Source organism: Oryx dammah, unplaced genomic scaffold (assembly GCF_014754425.2).
Source record: "Oryx dammah isolate SB20612 unplaced genomic scaffold, SCBI_Odam_1.1 HiC_scaffold_13, whole genome shotgun sequence".
In the NCBI taxonomy this organism is placed as follows: Eukaryota; Metazoa; Chordata; class Mammalia; order Artiodactyla; family Bovidae; genus Oryx; species Oryx dammah.
Genome location: NW_024070197.1, coordinates 19259865 through 19276100, shown reverse-complemented (window position 1 = coordinate 19276100; position 16236 = coordinate 19259865). Strand labels below are relative to the sequence as shown.

At 55.7% G+C, this 16236-nt stretch overlaps 1 protein-coding gene and 1 long non-coding RNA gene across 3 annotated transcripts; one reads left to right on the top strand and one right to left on the bottom strand.

The window, feature by feature from the left end:
- Nucleotides 1–203: 203 nt before the first annotated feature.
- LSR (lipolysis stimulated lipoprotein receptor) lies at nt 204–15594 on the top strand. 2 transcript variants are annotated; one of them, XM_040252950.1, is made up of 10 exons: nt 204–626; nt 1809–2153; nt 8021–8140; nt 10156–10212; nt 10750–10896; nt 13855–14016; nt 14174–14233; nt 14331–14462; nt 14746–15377; nt 15463–15594. In XM_040252950.1, the coding sequence occupies exons 1-10, from the start codon at nt 518–520 to the stop codon at nt 15496–15498; spliced, it is 1800 nt and encodes a 599-aa protein (XP_040108884.1). In that variant the 5' UTR covers nt 204–517; the 3' UTR covers nt 15499–15594. The 2 variants fall into 2 exon arrangements, with proteins under 2 accessions (XP_040108884.1, XP_040108885.1); XM_040252951.1 differs by lacking the exon at nt 10156–10212.
- LOC120872624 lies at nt 11083–16181 on the bottom strand. Its single transcript, XR_005723294.1, has 2 exons — nt 15933–16181; nt 11083–11879 (listed from the first exon to the last, which is right to left on the bottom strand). It is a non-coding gene; the product is annotated as an uncharacterized LOC120872624 (long non-coding RNA).
- Nucleotides 16182–16236: the final 55 nt, after the last annotated feature.

Genomic DNA, 16236 nt, shown 5'->3' with positions numbered 1-16236 from the left:
ACGCAGTCGAGTCTCTGTTCTCGTGATTCACACTCTGCTCGGAGTGACCGAAGCAGGAGAGGGCCGGACCGCGATCCCTGGTCTTCAACCGGCCTCCCGGCGGGCTGGTCACTTGGTTCCAACCCTCTGGGCCGGAGCGCACCTGGGTCAGCCCACTTCCGGGGAGGGAGGTGGAGGAGCCCCTCCCCGCCGCCCACCCCCTATCCCTGCCCTCCGCTCTCACCCTGTGTACCTGGGCCGATCCATTCCCCGGAGCCACGGAGGGGTGGAGTGGCTCGCAGAGCCACGGTGGGGCAAGCAAGTTTCTCCCTGCAAACTGGACGCGTGCTCTTCATCCACGATGCTTCCTCTAGTTAAAAATCCTAGAATAGGGTAGAGTGGGCTTGGAATAGAAACAAGGAGCGGAAGCGGGAAGGGGAGGAGCAGGCACCCCTCCCAGTCTTGGTGGGGGCCGCGCCCCCTACCCTCCCGGTACCTGGGAGGGGACGCGCGGGCGCGACGCGCCCAGACGGCCGCGATGGCGCCTTTGGCCCGCCCGTTCTCCGGGGGACTGGAGTCCTGCCCGGGTACCCTGAGCTGGGGCGCGGTGGTCTTCGTGTGGCTTTTTCTGAGCACCTTGTGCACAGGTACGGAGCGCGGGGCCCCTGGTGCTGCGGGACGCCGGGAGGGCACTATAGAAGGGCGATGCCTGGAGTTCCACAGCGCCCGGGAGGCAGGAGAACTGGGGGAGGGGGAGCGCAGAGACTAAGACCTCCTGATCCCCAAGGTCTCCGGAGATCCCTGTGCGCCAGAGGGAGAAGAATTCTCTGTTAGTGCCTGAGAGCGCTCCTCCGCCCTTGTTCAGAGATAACAGGAAGTGAAACTCCCGGGACTGCGAACCCGGGAGCCGCAGGGAGAATGGGACCCTTTGTGGGGTAGGGATGAAGGACCACCCGATCACTGAGAAAGGCGGGGATGAGGATTCGGTAGCAGGTCGAGATTTCTGAGTCTTGGGGTAACAGGGAGAAGGCACCTGAGGGCTGGATCGGACGATTCCTAGGGGGTGAGATTAAGAAGCAGCGCCCAGGCGTCGAGTGGGTGCGGTATTAAAAATTCCCCACCCCCTAACCCAGTCATGTCGTAAGAATATCTGCGTAAGAGTCTGGTGAAACGGACATATGAACTAACTTGGAAACCATCTTCTGCTGGATCTGATGTTTGTTTGGGCAGGGGGTTTCTGGGGGACTTTATCTTCCAGCAAGCGGTTTTGGCATATTCATTTGAGATGGCTTTGGGTAGGGCAGGGTGAAAGACTGGTGGTGACATAACTAGGGGTTTAGCTACTGTATGGGAAGCAATCCAAACAACTCCAGAATCGCCCCCCCCCCCCCCCCCCATTCAAAAAACCCGGAGTAACTTGGAACACTCCATTTTTTTCGAAAGGGGGCCTCGAGCACTGTGGGCTTTGGGGGGCACCATTTGGGCTTGTCTGTACAGGCCACAGACCCTTTTCATGAGAGGGTGGCCAAGGGAAGAGGGGACTGGAAGCTGCACTCTGCAGAGGCTGCACTCTGGTTAGAGGAATGGACAGGATGTTCCAAGGAATCTGGCTGTGTGACCTTGCAGTGGCCACTTCAAACCCCTGGGTCTCTTAAATGGGCATGATTATCAGAGCTGCCTTGAGGATTAAGGAGCAATGTGTGCCAGGCACTCTCTAAAACCGTACACTTGTAAATGTCAGTGATGTGGCAAGTAATGTGGCTTCTTCCTGCTGAAGTAATTCCTTGCGCTCACAGCGGTCCCTCTGCTGACTCTCTTCTTGTCCTCAGCCCCCACCAGCGCCGTCCAGGTGACTGTGTCAGACCCCTACCACGTGGTGATCCTATTCCAACCCGTGACCCTGCCCTGCACCTACCAGTTGACCACGACCCCCACGGCGCCCATCGTGATCTGGAAGTACAAGTCTTTCTGCCGGGACCGCATCACTGATGCCTTCTCTCCTGCCAGTGTTGATAACCAGCTCAACGCCCAGCTGGCGGCTGGTAACCCAGGCTACAACCCCTACGTGGAGTGCCAGGACAGTGCACGCACCGTCAGGGTTGTGGCCACCAAGCAGGGCAATGCTGTGACCCTGGGAGACTACTATCAGGGCCGAAGGATCACCATCACAGGAAGTACGTGGGCAGGGGATTGGACGGGGTGGGCTTGAGTTTTGGTGTTGGCTCCCTCTTAGAAGTTCATCAGCATAGATGTCTGAAAGCACTGGCCAAGGGATGGATTCTTCCTTCTACCCATCCATCTATCCCTTTATTTAACAGCAAAGATTTATCAAGCACCTAACGTATACCAGGCACCACTTGAGGCCCTGGAAATACAGCAGTAAACAAAATTATCAAATGCCTTCCCTCTTGGAGCTTGAATTCCAGTGAGACAGACAAATAAGGCAAACACAAGCCTGACAGGCTATGGTTCATGGTGTCACAAAAGAGTCAGACACGACTTAGCAACTAAACAACAATAATAAACACATACTTTCAAGTGCTTAAAGGTAAAGAAAAGTGGGTAATGGAGAGAGAGGCAGGGGTTCTGTAATAATACTTGTAATATCATCAACAATAAGTAAAATTTATATAAGTAACAGGGGCTTGCCTGGTGGCTCAGTGGTAAAGAATCCACCTGCAATGCAGGACCTACAGCAGACATAGGTTCGATCCCTGGCTCGGGAAGATCCCCTGGAGGAGGGCATGGCAACCCATTCCAGTATTGCCTGGAGAATCCCATGGACAGAGGAGCCTGGTGGGCTACAGTCCATAGGTCACAAAGAGCAGGACGCGGCTTAGCACACATGCACGCGTATAACTAATAACCTGTAAAAGGCCTCCTGGGTGCCAGGCTCTAATCCAGGTTGATGTGAATTAGCGCATTTAGATGCTAATAATGGAGTAAGTAGCTTCTGTTACTGTCACTTTACAAAGACCCAGAGAGCTAAAGTGACTTGCACAGGTTCACACAGCTAGTGGGATTATAAGTCAGCCCTTTGGGGCCTAGTCTCCAAGCTAGTAACCCCTCAGGTTACTTACCCAGGAAGGTCAGCAAAGAACCCACCTGAACAGGAGTGAACCGAAGGAGTGAGGGATATTAATGGAGAAAGCCTATATCTTGCCAGGTGCTTTATGCCCATTTTACACTCAGGACAACTGAGTCACAGAGAGATCAAATAGTTCATCTTGGTGCACACATAGTAAAGGTCTGGCACTGAGATTTGAACCTAGCCCTTGTCCTTCACTGTCATGCTACCTGCTCATAGGAGGTGCCTCTTGGGACCAGGTTAGGGGTGGGGAAGTCATTCATTCATTGGTCCATTCACTTGGCATTTATTGGGTATCATCTAAGCGCCAGAAGCTATGGTAGTTGCTGGGGCTAGAGAGGTGATCAGGACAGGTAATCCCTGCACTCAAGGAGGTGATACTTTCGTTGGATGAAATAGGCAACAAATAAGTAGCAAAAGAGTAAGAGGATTTCAGAGGGTGCCGCTGAGTGCTACAAAGAAACCCCACCTGGGTGATAGGTGATCATGATTCAAGACTGCTGTGAATATAATTTGAAGAGGAACTGGGACTGGACCCTAAAGAATCCAGTGGGCAGAGAGGAGGGTGATGGGCAGCAGCGGGCAAGGGATTAAGGATGAGTGTTTTAATCATGGGCATGGGGGCAGAGGAGGGAAGGGGGCATCCCTTTGCAGACCCCAGGAGACCAGGCCTCAGAGCACACCCCTTCCCTCTCTGTCTGGACAATGGGCAGGGACCCAGGCTCTCAGTCTTGTTTCAGGGAGGGACTAGCCCTGCTGGCCCTGAATTTCCTTGGGCAGCTGTTCCTATGGATAAAAGACTTCCGGGGCAGGGGGGTGGAGGTGGTTCAGCCTCTATAGGCCCCTACCCCATAATCCAGGGGCTTCTCCAGCCTGGATCAGGTATGACCGGCCAGCACTGTCAGGACAACTCCCATATTGAGGGTGCCCTTGAAGGCTGCCTGGAATCGTGTCCCCTTTGTGAGTCCCCATTGGAGTGACCTTCGGGCTCCATCTGGGGCAGATTCTTCCTGCTCCAGAGGCCCACAGGCCCTGGGTTTTCGACCCTGGGCCCGGGTTTGATACAGGCCGTGATTTATAAACATCCATTGTGTGTATGTCCCTTCAGGAAGCCCAGTAGCCACGGGAGCTTCCTCCATTTCAGCTTTGAGGATGGAGAAAAGCAGAGTTGCCTTTGCTATTTCTAGGGTCACCAGCCACCCAGGTTTTAAAAGTGAAAGTTGTCCTGGGCAAGCCAGAGAGGTGTGCCTCAGCTTGGGTGGTTCCGCTTCCACTTCTGTTCTTCCCTGCTTTGGGTGATGGGGTGCCTGAATCGGGGCCCTCTTTCTACCTCTTCAGGCTGCTTGGGAACCACGTGCACCCCCACTTGGTAGCTCTGGACCTGGGAGCTTGTGGGACCTCTGAGATCACGAGGGCCGCTTCTGCTGTGTGCAGATGAGGAACCGGAGGCCCAGGGAGGTGGAGGGAAGCCCAGCTCCTGTGCCCAGCTGGAGACCTGGCATTTTCTCCCTATATCTAAAACAATTAGAGCAATGCCCAGCCCAGGTGATGTCAGGACCAGACCCAGACTGGGAACAGGGTGCGGCCGGGAGGAAGGAGGTGAACTCAGGCCTTAAAACGGATCAAAAGAAGCCGGAAAGCCATGTTTTTCGTGAGTTTTGAAAACATCATATAGGCCAAACAAAACGCATTGAGGCCCAGATCCGGCCCACAGGACCAGATTTCAGCTCCCGGCCTAGGAGCTCTTGGAGGGGGCAGAGGCTGCCTTCAAGCCCCACTCCAGCTTTGGGCAGGGCCCTGGTCTAGGGTTCTGGTTTTAGAGAGGTGCGTTCAGAGTCTGATTCAAAGATACAAGTGGAAAAAACGATAGGCCGAGAGGGTGTTACAGAGAATTCAGAGGATTTGGGAGAATGTAGGTTAGAGTTTTAGGATGATTCCATGAAAGAATATATACAAAGGTACCTGCCGCTAAGGCACTTCAGTCGTGTCTGACTCTGTGCGACCCCATAGACGGCAGCCCACCAGGCTCCCCCGTCCCTGGGATTCTCCAGGCAAGAACACTGGAGTGGGTTGCCATTTCCTTCTCCAGTGCATGAAAGTGAAAAGTGAAAGTGAAGTTGCTCAGTCCTGTCTGACTCTCAGCGACCCCATGGACTGCAGCCTGTCAGGCTCCTCCGTCTATGGGATTTTCCAGGCAAGAGTACTGGAGTGGGGTTCCATTGCCTTCTCCGACAAAGGTATCTAACACATAGTAAAAAATCAATAACTGGGGGCTGGATGCTTGACCATAAAGGAGAGTGTCAGTGCCCAACGTCACCCTACCTTGCTGTCACTTTAAACTCAGTTGCCACCTCCACGACAGAGGCACTTCGTGTCTGAGTTCTGTACTGCTTATCATCATCTGAAGCACAGTATGTTTAAATTTTGTCGCTCTTTCCAGTTAAGAGCTTGAACCCTGTCTGGGTGGGGATTCCTAGCTGTCCTCTAGAGCAGTGGTTCTCAAACATGTGGTTCTTAGGGTCACTTTACACACTTACTGAGGTCCGCCAAGAACTTTGTTTTTACAGCTAGAAAATTGAGAAGTTAAAAAAATTTCTTTAATGATGATAATAAAGTATGTGTGCTGTGCTAAGCCGCTTCACGTGCTATGCTAAGTGTCCGACTCTTTGCAACGCTATGGACTGTAGCCCTCCAGGCTCCTCTGCCTATGGGATTCTCCGGCAATCCTGGAATGGGTTGCCATGCCCTCCTGCAGGGGATCTTCCTTACTCAGAGATGGAACCCATGTCTCATCTGTCTCCTGCTTTGGCAGGTGGGTTCTTTACCACTCGCGCCACCTGGGAAGCCCTAATAAACTATAGATTAGTCTAAATAACATACTTTTATGAAAAAAATAACCATATTTCCCAAAACAAAAAAAAACTTTAATGAAAATGTATGGTGTTGCTTTTATATTTTTGCACATCTCCTTACAGTCTGGCTGCATAGAAGCTGGATTCTCAAAGGAGCTTCTGCATTCAGAATATTATGATAACACAAGCCAGAAACCTGTGGGAAACTCCACACTACACTCATGAGATTAAGAGAAAAAGGCAAATATCTTACTATTATGGTGAAAATAACTTTGACCTCAGGGACCCCCTGTGAAAACGTCTTGGGGAGCCCCAGGCTCCATGGAGCAGACTTTTGAGAACTGTTGCTCTCTAGTATGGCAGTACCTCAGATACTGCCTGAAACATCAGGTGCATGCAATGCCTCAAATACTGAATGACTGTATCATGTGCCTAACTGAGGACAGCCACGTGTCTAGAACACTGAGGAAAGTCAGTGTGAGGAGGAAAGGGGTTTGTTTCCCGATACTGACCAGGGCCTGGGGACTCCAGGTTCTGCTCGCCTGGAGCCCACCTCCCCCTGGGGATGGGCTCAGGGCCAATCAGCCCCTAAGCAGGCTGATAGAATTTGGCAGTAGGGCAGGGGAGCTGTGTTAGGGGGGTGGAACCAGCCCTGTGAGGGTCTGAGGACACAGAGCCAGGCCAGAGGAACAGCCAGAGTGCACGCCAAACCAGGGTGAGCCCAGCACGTGGTGGGGGACAGTGAGCAGGCCGGCGTGTCTGGGCTCTGGCGAGTAGAGGAGAGCGGTATGGATGAGGCTGGTGTGGTAACCAGGGGGCAGATGGCTCCAAAGGCCTTGTGGGCCAGGGTAAGGCGTGGGAATGCTGTGCTGTCATTGTTCAGTCGCTAAGTTGTGTCCAACCCTTTTGCCACCCCATGGACCACCAGGCTCCTCTGTCCATGGGATGTCCCAGGCAAGAAATCTGGAGTGGGTTGCCATTTCCTTCACCAGGGGATCTACCCGACTCAGGGATCGAACCTACATCTCCTGCACTGGCAGGCGGATTCTTGATTGCTAAGCCACCTGGGAAGCCCTTGGAATGGTGTAGATAGGCACTGAAAGGATGTTTTACTATGGATGTGAGGTCTTCTTTCCAAAGAAGGAAGAAGGCTCTGGTTCTCTCATTCCTTTGGCAACTGACTGATGCCCAGGTACTACAGAGTGAGGCACACACAGTGGCTGCCCTCTGAGCCATCCTGGGGAAGGGCTGGAGGTCCGTGGGGCAGGTGGTGGGTAGGTCCCCGGGAGCCAGAGCAGCTGGGGAGAAAGGGTGTGAGGATGCTCTGTGAGGATGTCTCTGATCGGTTCATAAGGTTCCTACCTCCTGTGGGCCACAGGCCCAAGGTGGAGTTGCCCAGCGGGCCCCACCCTGCAGAATGGCTGAGGGATTTAACTAATTAGGGCCTGAGGAGTAGAGAGGAAACCAGATGTGCGGAAAGACTTTCATTATCGCCTGTAATTAACAGGCTCTTTGCTTGGGGCTGTGTCACGGGAGCGTCCCCAGCCCTGGGCCTTGACCTGGAATGTGGGGACTGATAGCTGGACGGAGGAGGGAACTGGTCTAAGTCTCTCCCTCACACCCCTGCCTTCTGCTGGGTGCGGGAGTCTCCTGCTTCCTGGAATCTGGCCTGTTTATCTTTGCCTCCTTACGCAGGCCCCAGTCCTTGGGTCTGCCCTAGGCTGCACAGCGGGTCGTGTCAGGGGGTTGACTTTTGTTCTGAGAGGTGGGATGAGGAGGGGAGTGGCGGTGGGGGGGTGGGATGGGGGGGTGTGGAGGCTGTAAGCTGACTAGGGTCAGACCATCCTGGCCCACCACCCCCGTTTTCACCACATCTGCACAGCTCATCAGTAATTTCAGCAGATTGCTCTTTTCTCCGAGACAGGAAAGATAACAGTCCCACCTCACAGCCTGCTTGAAGTTCCCCATGTGAAAGGGTTAGAACAGAGTCTGCGTGGCATCCAGCCCTCAGGATGAGGGATTGAATCCCCCTGCCCCTGCCCCCTTCCCCCCAGGAGCCCCCCACCTGCATGGCCCTCACCCGTCTACCCCGTTGCCGCAGATGCTGACCTGACCTTCGACCAGACGGCTTGGGGGGACAGTGGTGTGTACTACTGCTCCGTGGTCTCGGCCCAGGACCTCCAGGGGAACAACGAGGCCTACGCAGAGCTCATCGTCCTGGGTGAGTCTGGGCCCCGAGGGACAGGGTTGGGGATGGGCCTCTCCTGTTATCCTATGTGTCCACCCTCTGCCCTCCTGCTCACTCTCTGGGCTCTGTCGCCTCCTCCGCTCTCCCCTCACAGCACCACCAGTCACTTGGGCTTATCTGTACCCTGCACCCCAGACAGGGACCCCCTCCCCTGCCCCGCAACATTTCAAATAAGCCAGAGCCAAACCAGGAGTGGAGAGGAATGGGGCCTCTACCCCTTCCTGGCCTCAGTGTTTAAAAGCACAGAAATGGTCAGAGTGGATGGGCATTGAGCCAGGAGCGGTGATGGTGTGTGCGATCGAGAGGCCACTTCACCCCGCCCCTGCAACTCCCACCCCGCGCCCCGCCACCTAAGGCCACATCTCACCCCACAGTCCCTCTGCCCTGCTGGGATGGTGCTGTGTGGCTTGCATAGTTAGTGCTCCCCTCAAGCAAGCCCTCCCCCCACATGCCCAGGAGTGGGGTGGGATCCCCGACAGCAGCCCCCGCCCCACCGTGAGGCCCCCCTGCCACATGTGGAAGGGATGCTGCTGTTAGCCAGATGCTCTGTTCTCGGTCGACACATATAGTCCCATGTGGCACGTGCTATATGTGACATGCTGTTGGGCCACACATTGCCATCATCACACGCCTGATGCAAGGTGACACACGTGTGAACGAGCACATGTGATGGGGGGCCATGCCCCAGGGTGCTCAGATAACGTGACAAGAGTTCATGTCTGGGTGACAGAACGCATGTACCCACGGCCCCCAGAACTCATGCGTGTTCTTCCAGAAAATGCACAGTGTACATCAGCAGGTCTCAAAATTTAGTCTCAGGAGCCAGTTACACTCAGGTTACTGAGGATTTCAAAGAAGGTTTGTTTAAGTTTTTGTGGGTTACATTTACAGTTGCTTAACATATTTGAAATTGAAACTGGCACACAAGCATTACCATCAGAGCAAATGACGTCATCATGTGTGATGGAGCCTCAGGAAAGCTCCGCTGTATCTCTGCTGGAGAGTAAAAAGGGCAGTGGCTTAGTTATCCGGAACATGGCTTGGCCTCCAGGATGGGACCACACTTTGAGAACCACTGTTTCACCTGCTGGACCCCTCCTCCTGGGGGCAGGCGGCATGGGGTGCTGATGTACAGCCAGGTCTGTGGACACCCCTGGGGATACAGCACTTGGGCGGCACAGAGTGGTGGGCGGCACATAAAGGAGGCACCAGCTGGGTCATGAAACTTGCACAGGGGACCTTGGTGGGCAGTGAACCTGGGCCATACTGTGACTTTTATGGGCTGGAAGGCACTTTTAAAAATATTTATTTTTATTTGGCTGTGACAGGTCTTTCTTAGTTGCAAACTCTTAGTTGTAGCATGTGGGATCTAGTTCCCTGACCCGGGACTGAACCCAGGGCCCTTGCACTGGGAGCAGGAGCATGGAGTCTTAGCCACTGGACCACCAGGACTGTAGGCACTTTTGCTTTCAAGGGCCTCTTCCTCCAGATTAAAAACAAAAATTCTTTTACAGTTAGATTGTTACAAAGACCATTCATTACTATGTATTCAGTATTTTTACCTTTTCTTCTTCAGACTTGACAGTACAGTTAAGACATTTTCCTGGGCCCTAGTGCACTGTCTTCCTGAGCCTCATGGACTAGGACTGTCCTTACCTGGGATGGTAGGACTGTGTGTGTGGAAGAGATGGAATTCCAAACTGAGATCCCGCCTCCTGAGCCCATGGGATGTGTGCTGGCCCCCTTCTGGGCAACAGACTCCTCTGTGGGGACAGTGAGTGAACCATGTGACACAAGCCTTCTGGCAGACAGCACCCACGGGGCGGGGCTGCGAGGGCAGGAACCGCAGGCCAGGACCCTCCTGGCGCCTCCCCCATCTCTTCTGCAGAGCACACCTCCACCCTAATGAGCCTGGAGCTGGGCTTCAGGGCAGGGCTGGCCTGGGCTGGTCCTGGTCAGCATAATCTGTCTCTCTTTTGTCCCTCCAGGCAGGACCTCGGGGGTGGCTGAGCTCTTACCTGGTTTTCAGGCGGGGCCCATGGAAGGTACGGGGGTGGAGCCCCCCCACAGACCACTTATCGCTTCTAAGTATCCCCCCCCTTTTTCTAAACAGTTTGCTCGGACCCCACTAATAACCCCGCCGATTCCGGGCGTCTAGCGGCCTGGCTCTGGGCTGTGGGCTGGGCTGGCTGGTGAGGGGCCTGGGTTGTAGACAGAGGGCTCCCGTGACTGGTGCCTGTGGTGCTCTTCTAGCGCTCGGGGTCTGGGCAGCTGGCTCTGTCCCCTCTCAAGGCTACAGCCCATCTTCTTCTGGCTAGGTCTGCTCTCGTTTACTGCCTTGTCCAGATGCGCCCAGGGTGGGTTCCCTAACCTTGGTGCTGACCTGGCTTGTAGTGGAGCGGGCATCACTCTGGGGCTGCACCCCAGCCCCTGGCGTGGAGACTCCAACAAGGGCTGGGGCTGCAGCTTCCCCGATGGGCTTTGCAGACAGGCGCCGCCCTCCCCTCCCCCCGCCCCCAGTGCCCACATCCGTATTCCCTCCCAGGCCTCCTGGCTCAGGGCCAGCTCTCGTGTCCCCGCAGACTGGCTGTTCGTGGTCGTCGTCTGCTTGGCGGCCTTCCTCGTCGTCCTCCTGTTGGGCATCTGCTGGTGTCAGTGCTGCCCCCATACCTGCTGCTGCTACGTCAGGTGCCCCTGCTGCCCGGAAAAGTGCTGCTGCCCCGAGGCCCGTGAGTACCCCTCACCCGCCGCACGTCCACTCCCACTCGGTGTCTGTCCTGGGTCCAAGGGGAGGAGGCGCCCATCTGCCTGCCTCCTGGGACAGTGTCACTCTGGAGGTCATGAGGGGAGTAGTTTGGAGAAAAGTGGGCCAAGGAGGACCTGCTACTTTACATTATCATTTACATACTTTATTTTTTTAGTTTTCATTTATTTCAAGTCCTTCCTTTTGAAGGTATAATTTATGCACAAGGTAAAAAAAAAAAAAAAATTCAAATAGTACAAAACATTGTTCACCAGGAAGTAAAAGTCCTTTTAAAAACAAAATCTGAAGTGAAAAAGGTCAGAAACCAAGCGAGGTTTACAGCCCCACCAAATTTAAGCCCTTTAACAACCCACATCCACATAAGGATGCTGGATTTTTTCACGGATGCTGTTTAAGGACCATCCAGCGCATCAGGTTGGGGGCAGGAGGAGAAGGGGACGACAGAGGATGACATGGCTGGATGGCATCACTGACTCGATGGACGTGGGTTTGGGTGAACTCCAGGAGTTGGTGATGGACAGGGAGGCCTGGCGTGCTGCGGTTCATGGGGTCGCAAAGTGTCGGACACGACTCAGCAACTGAACTGAATTGAACTGAGCACATCAGAGCGGGTCTGGGATTAGACATGGGACTCGAGGTGGAGGGGGAAGAAGCAAACAGGAGAGGCGGGAAAGGAAGAGAGCGCCACCTCCCTTCTGCTGCCCCATTTGCCCCCTTGGGGACGTCAGTGCTGCCAGTTCCCTGGTTACCTTCCCGAGGGCACCTCTGTACTCAGTTATGGGGAAATTCCCATCAACTCTGACATGGAAGTTCTAGACCCAGACGTACCTGCTCTCGTTCCTTGTACTGAAAGTAGGCCATGAAAACATACTTCTCAGTGAGGGTGCCTCACCTTTTCCTTTGTCAAGTTCACCATATCTTTGGTTGACAGACAGATGACCCTGGCGGCTAGAAAGAAGTAACTTTCCGTGTTAGGCGCACCTAGACTAGGAGAGACCAGAAGAGGGACAGACCTGCCCCCTCTCATGGCACCTGCTCATTTCTAGGCCAAGAGTGAACACGTGGTAGAAAGAATTACCCAGGTGGCTCAGATGGATGTATGGGAGCATCCTGACATTTAGGGTTTCCACGTGCCGTGACTCCAGTGCTAACACAGTCCAGGTTAAAATCATAGGCAGTCATCGCAAGCTTGGGCAGGTGGAGGTTTGAGGCCTGGCTGCACCCCTTTACCTGTTGGGAAGTCCACTGAAGGACTTCCCCTCTCAACCTCAGTTTCCTCCTCTGTAAAATGGGGCCACGGCAGAGCCCGCTGTACAGCATGAGTCAGGATCCGGTGAACTGGTATGTCCCGCATTTAGAGTGGGGCTTGGCCTACACAGAGCGTTCCACGCGCACTAGCTGCCAGACATCGCTGCTGTCAGCATCGGTAATGACCGAGGGCCAGGATGCAAATTAGAGCCCCCACCACTCACACCATGTGACCTCAGGTGAGCAGCTGGTTTCCTTCTCTGCAGGGTCCTGCCATCACAGGGTGTCATGAGCATTAAGGGAAATGCTGTGTGTCAGGGCCCAGCACAGGGCCACGGCTCAGACCATGCTGGCTAATTTTCTGGTCACTGACTGAACTCAGCAGTGGGCAACCTGTTTCACCCCTGCCTGGAGAAATCAAATCCACTGCTCTCTGGAGGCCTGCGCTGGCCATCTCCTCCCTCTCAATATTTTTAGTTGTGGGCGTCTTGCTTATTACTTGGCGGGGTGGGTGTTAGTCCACTTCACAGGTGGGGTGGGATTCCCCCCAGGGCTGCAAACAAGTTTGCAGTTAACCCTGCTAATTAAGGCAGGGACCAGGACTGTGAATGCCAGTCCCAGGGCCCCATTTCCTCCATCCTGAGACTCTGCTCCCCCAAACTGAGATCCCATTAACTCCCTGCCAGAGGCGCTGTTATTTCTGCCACAGCCACAGCCCTCCTGAACCGTCCTAGAGCCGCAACTCCCAGAGCTAATTATAAAGCAGCACATCCAACAACTGGTGAGGGGCTTCTTTGGTGTGGGGGGGCTAAGCACTGAGCCTTCTGCTGCCCAGCTGAATTGGGGTGAAGGGAGCTTTCCGAGCCCAACGCCCCACTCCATCTTCCCAGTGGGGCTTGGCCTACACAGAGCGTTCCATCATCTTCGGAGCTCCGGGACGGAAGCGACTTCCCTAGGCCCATGACTCTGCTTCAGAGCAGCCACCAGACCCCAGCCTCTTGCCCAGGGAGGAGGGTGCTGGGGAGGATGTGCCCTTGAGCTGTCAAGCCTAGAACCGGGCGGGGGCAGGATGGGTGCGGCCCACAAGGTGGAAACACTGGAGGAGACGCTTTGCTGGTTGGCTGAGGAAGTGAATGCGGAGGCTCCCAAGACGGCTTCCCATCACCTCGGGGTCTGGAAGACCCTGCAGGGAGGACCCAGCAGGCATGAAAGGGGAGCAGGCATGGGATCCCCGCCCCCAGATGATCCATTTTTCTAGTGCAGGGGCTCGGATGTCAAAGGGAACACTTGTTTCTGGCTTGTGGGTCCAACACATGGGTGTTTATCTATAAGACACCTCTGTCTCTGTTGCTCTGTAAGAACGCAGGTCCAGGGTGGCCGTGTCCTATGATAAGTTGGCAGCAGAGTTTGACGGAAAACCTTGTCAGATGCTGGGAAACCATTGTACTGTTAAACAAACTGGCATTCCTGATTGGGGCCGCTGGCGTACACCCTCCCATCCTAAAACTCTTTTGAGGAATGGCACAGGAGGTGTGGACTCAACGCGGCTCATGTCCTCTGACCTCAGGAACTCTATAGCAACAACCAAGCACCCAGGGAAGCTCCTCAACAGGGGGACTGGGGAGAAGGCATGTGGCCCCTGGGGCCCTTCTCATGTCGTGTGTGTTCTCCCCAGTATATGCTGCAGGCAAAGCTGCCACTTCGGGCGTCCCAAGCATTTACGCCCCCAGCACCTACGCCCACCTCTCCCCTGCCAAGACCCCGCCCCCGCCAGCCATGATCCCCATGGGCCCTCTCTACAATGGGTACTCTGGAGACTTCGACAGGAATAGCTCAGGTGAGGCCCTGGGGACAGCCAGGAGTAGCTGGTGGGAGGTGGAGGGGTGCAGGGAGGCTGGGCCTTTGGCCATTAAGGAGTCTGGAGTTGGAAGAGGGAATTGGGGGCAGGGGGCTGGGAATGCAGGGTTTTGCTCCTGACAGCCAATCTCCCCCAGTTGGCGGCCACAGCTCCCAGGTACCCCTGCTTCGTGACACAGACAGCAGCGTGACCTCTGGTGAGAACCAATCCTTAGGAAGTTGGACATGCCTATGGGGCGGGTGGTGGTCAGCATCCAACCTCTGGAACTGATCACCTCCAACTCCTGTCCCTAGAGATCCGCAGTGGCTACAGGATTCAGGCCAACCAGCAGGACGACTCCATGCGGGTCCTATACTACATGGAGAAGGAGCTGGCCAACTTCGACCCTTCTCGACCCGGGCCCCCCAATGGCCGTGTAGAACGAGGTAAGCCTTAGGATCTGAGAGATTCTTGAGGGGGCTGGGGGAAGCAGGTCTCCCTGATAACTGCCCAGGGACGCTTGCTCCACATCCTGAACACAATCCCTCATTCCCTACCATGGCCACAGTGAAGTGTACAGAACCCTGCAGACCATCACTAAACAGGTGAGAGGCCTGGGGCTCCCTTGAGAATGTATGAGCCAAGTGAGTGACACTACTGGGCCCCGGGGCTCCTGACATTAGGTCCTGACCGCCTCCCACCAGTAACAGACATCTTCCTTCCCTACAGCCATGAGTGAAGTCACCTCTCTCCACGAGGACGACTGGAGATCCCGGCCTTCACGGGGCCCTGCCCTCACCCCCATCAGGGATGAGGAATGGGGTCACCACTCCCCCCGGAGTTCCAGGCGGTGGGAGCAAGAGGCCCCCCTGGAGCGGCCAGGGAACAGCCGGGGTGCGGGGCGGCCCCGAGCCCGCTCTGTGGATGCTCTGGATGACTTTACGCGGCCGGGCTCTGCTGAATCAGGGAGGAGATCTCCCCCAAGCAGTGGGAGGAGAGGCCGGGGTTATGCACCTCCGCGAAGTCGCAGCCGCGATGATCTCTACGACCAAGACCAAGACGACTCTAGGCACTTTCCACACTCCCGGGATCCCCACTATGATGACTTCAGGTCTAGGGACCAACCTCATGTTGACCCTCGGGCCCGCTACCAGCGCTCCCGGGACCCTCGGGATGATGGCTCCAGATCCAGGGACCCCCCCTATGACGGGCGGCTACTAGAAGAGGCCTTGAGGAAAAAGGGGCCAGCGGAGAGGAGGCCTTACAGGGAGGAAGAGGAAGAAGAGGCCTACTACCCTCCAGCGCCTCCCCCTTACTCTGAGACTGACTCTCAGGCTTCCCGGGAGCGGAGGCTTAAGAAGGTGAGTGATAAGGCCCTGAAAGCCCTCCTGGACCCTCTTCTCCAGTCCTCCCTGGCTCATATCCATCTTTCTTTCTCCCTTGCAGAACTTGGCCCTGAGTCGGGAAAGTTTAGTCGTCTGATCTCAACATTTTGTATGTAGTTTTTGTACTTTTTTTTTTTTTTAATTGGAGGAATTATTGATGATCTCGTAAAACTAATAAAACTTCTGATCACAAGTCTTGAGTCTGGAGGAAAGCATTTGTTTTGCCGCGCGAGGTGGGAGCCCAGACAGCTGCTGTGGGTGTCTGCAAAAGGCCGCACGTCCAGTTCTCTCATGGGACCTGTGTCCAGAGCCAGGAGGAAAGGACCGGCTCTGCCGACTCTCCACCGCCCGGAGTACGTGCCCCACGCTAGCTACGCCCCGCCCCGCGTGCGCGCTCCGGCCCCGCCCAGACGTGCGCATGCGCCCAGGGCATCCGCTTTCGCGCACTTCAGTCCGGTCAACGGGGGCGCGCGTGCGCGCTCCCTTCCATCCACCCAACGCCCCCTCCCCCGCCCCTCCCCCCCGACCTACTTTACTGTCTCCAAACCCAGCCGCCTGCCTCGTCCTCGGCGACCAGAGGCCTTCTTCCAGGTCCCCCGGTGTTCCATCCGGGCCCACGTTCCACTCGGGAGGCCCGCAGGCGGGTGCCGGGCGACGGCCGCGGAGACGGCGGCGGCAACCTCTCTCCTAGCCGAGACCTGAGCCCGCGCGCCCGCCCTCCGTCGGAGACAGACAGCGCGCGCGCTCCCCAGGGGCTGCCCTCCCCCCTCGCGCGCGTCGGCCCCGGGCTCGCGCCGCCGCCGCCGCCGCCGCGCGCGCGCAGCTCAAGTAAAGG

Bases quoted from the DNA above. Each gene is read 5' to 3' on its own strand.
- LSR (XM_040252950.1), top strand. From the start codon at position 518: ATGGCGCCTTTGGCCCGCCCGTTCTCCGGGGGACTGGAGTCCTGCCCG. The intron at 2,154-8,020 runs GTACGTGGGCAG...CCGTTGCCGCAG, and splicing joins AAGGATCACCATCACAGGAA to ATGCTGACCTGACCTTCGAC. The intron at 15,378-15,462 runs GTGAGTGATAAG...TCTCCCTTGCAG, and splicing joins GGGAGCGGAGGCTTAAGAAG to AACTTGGCCCTGAGTCGGGA.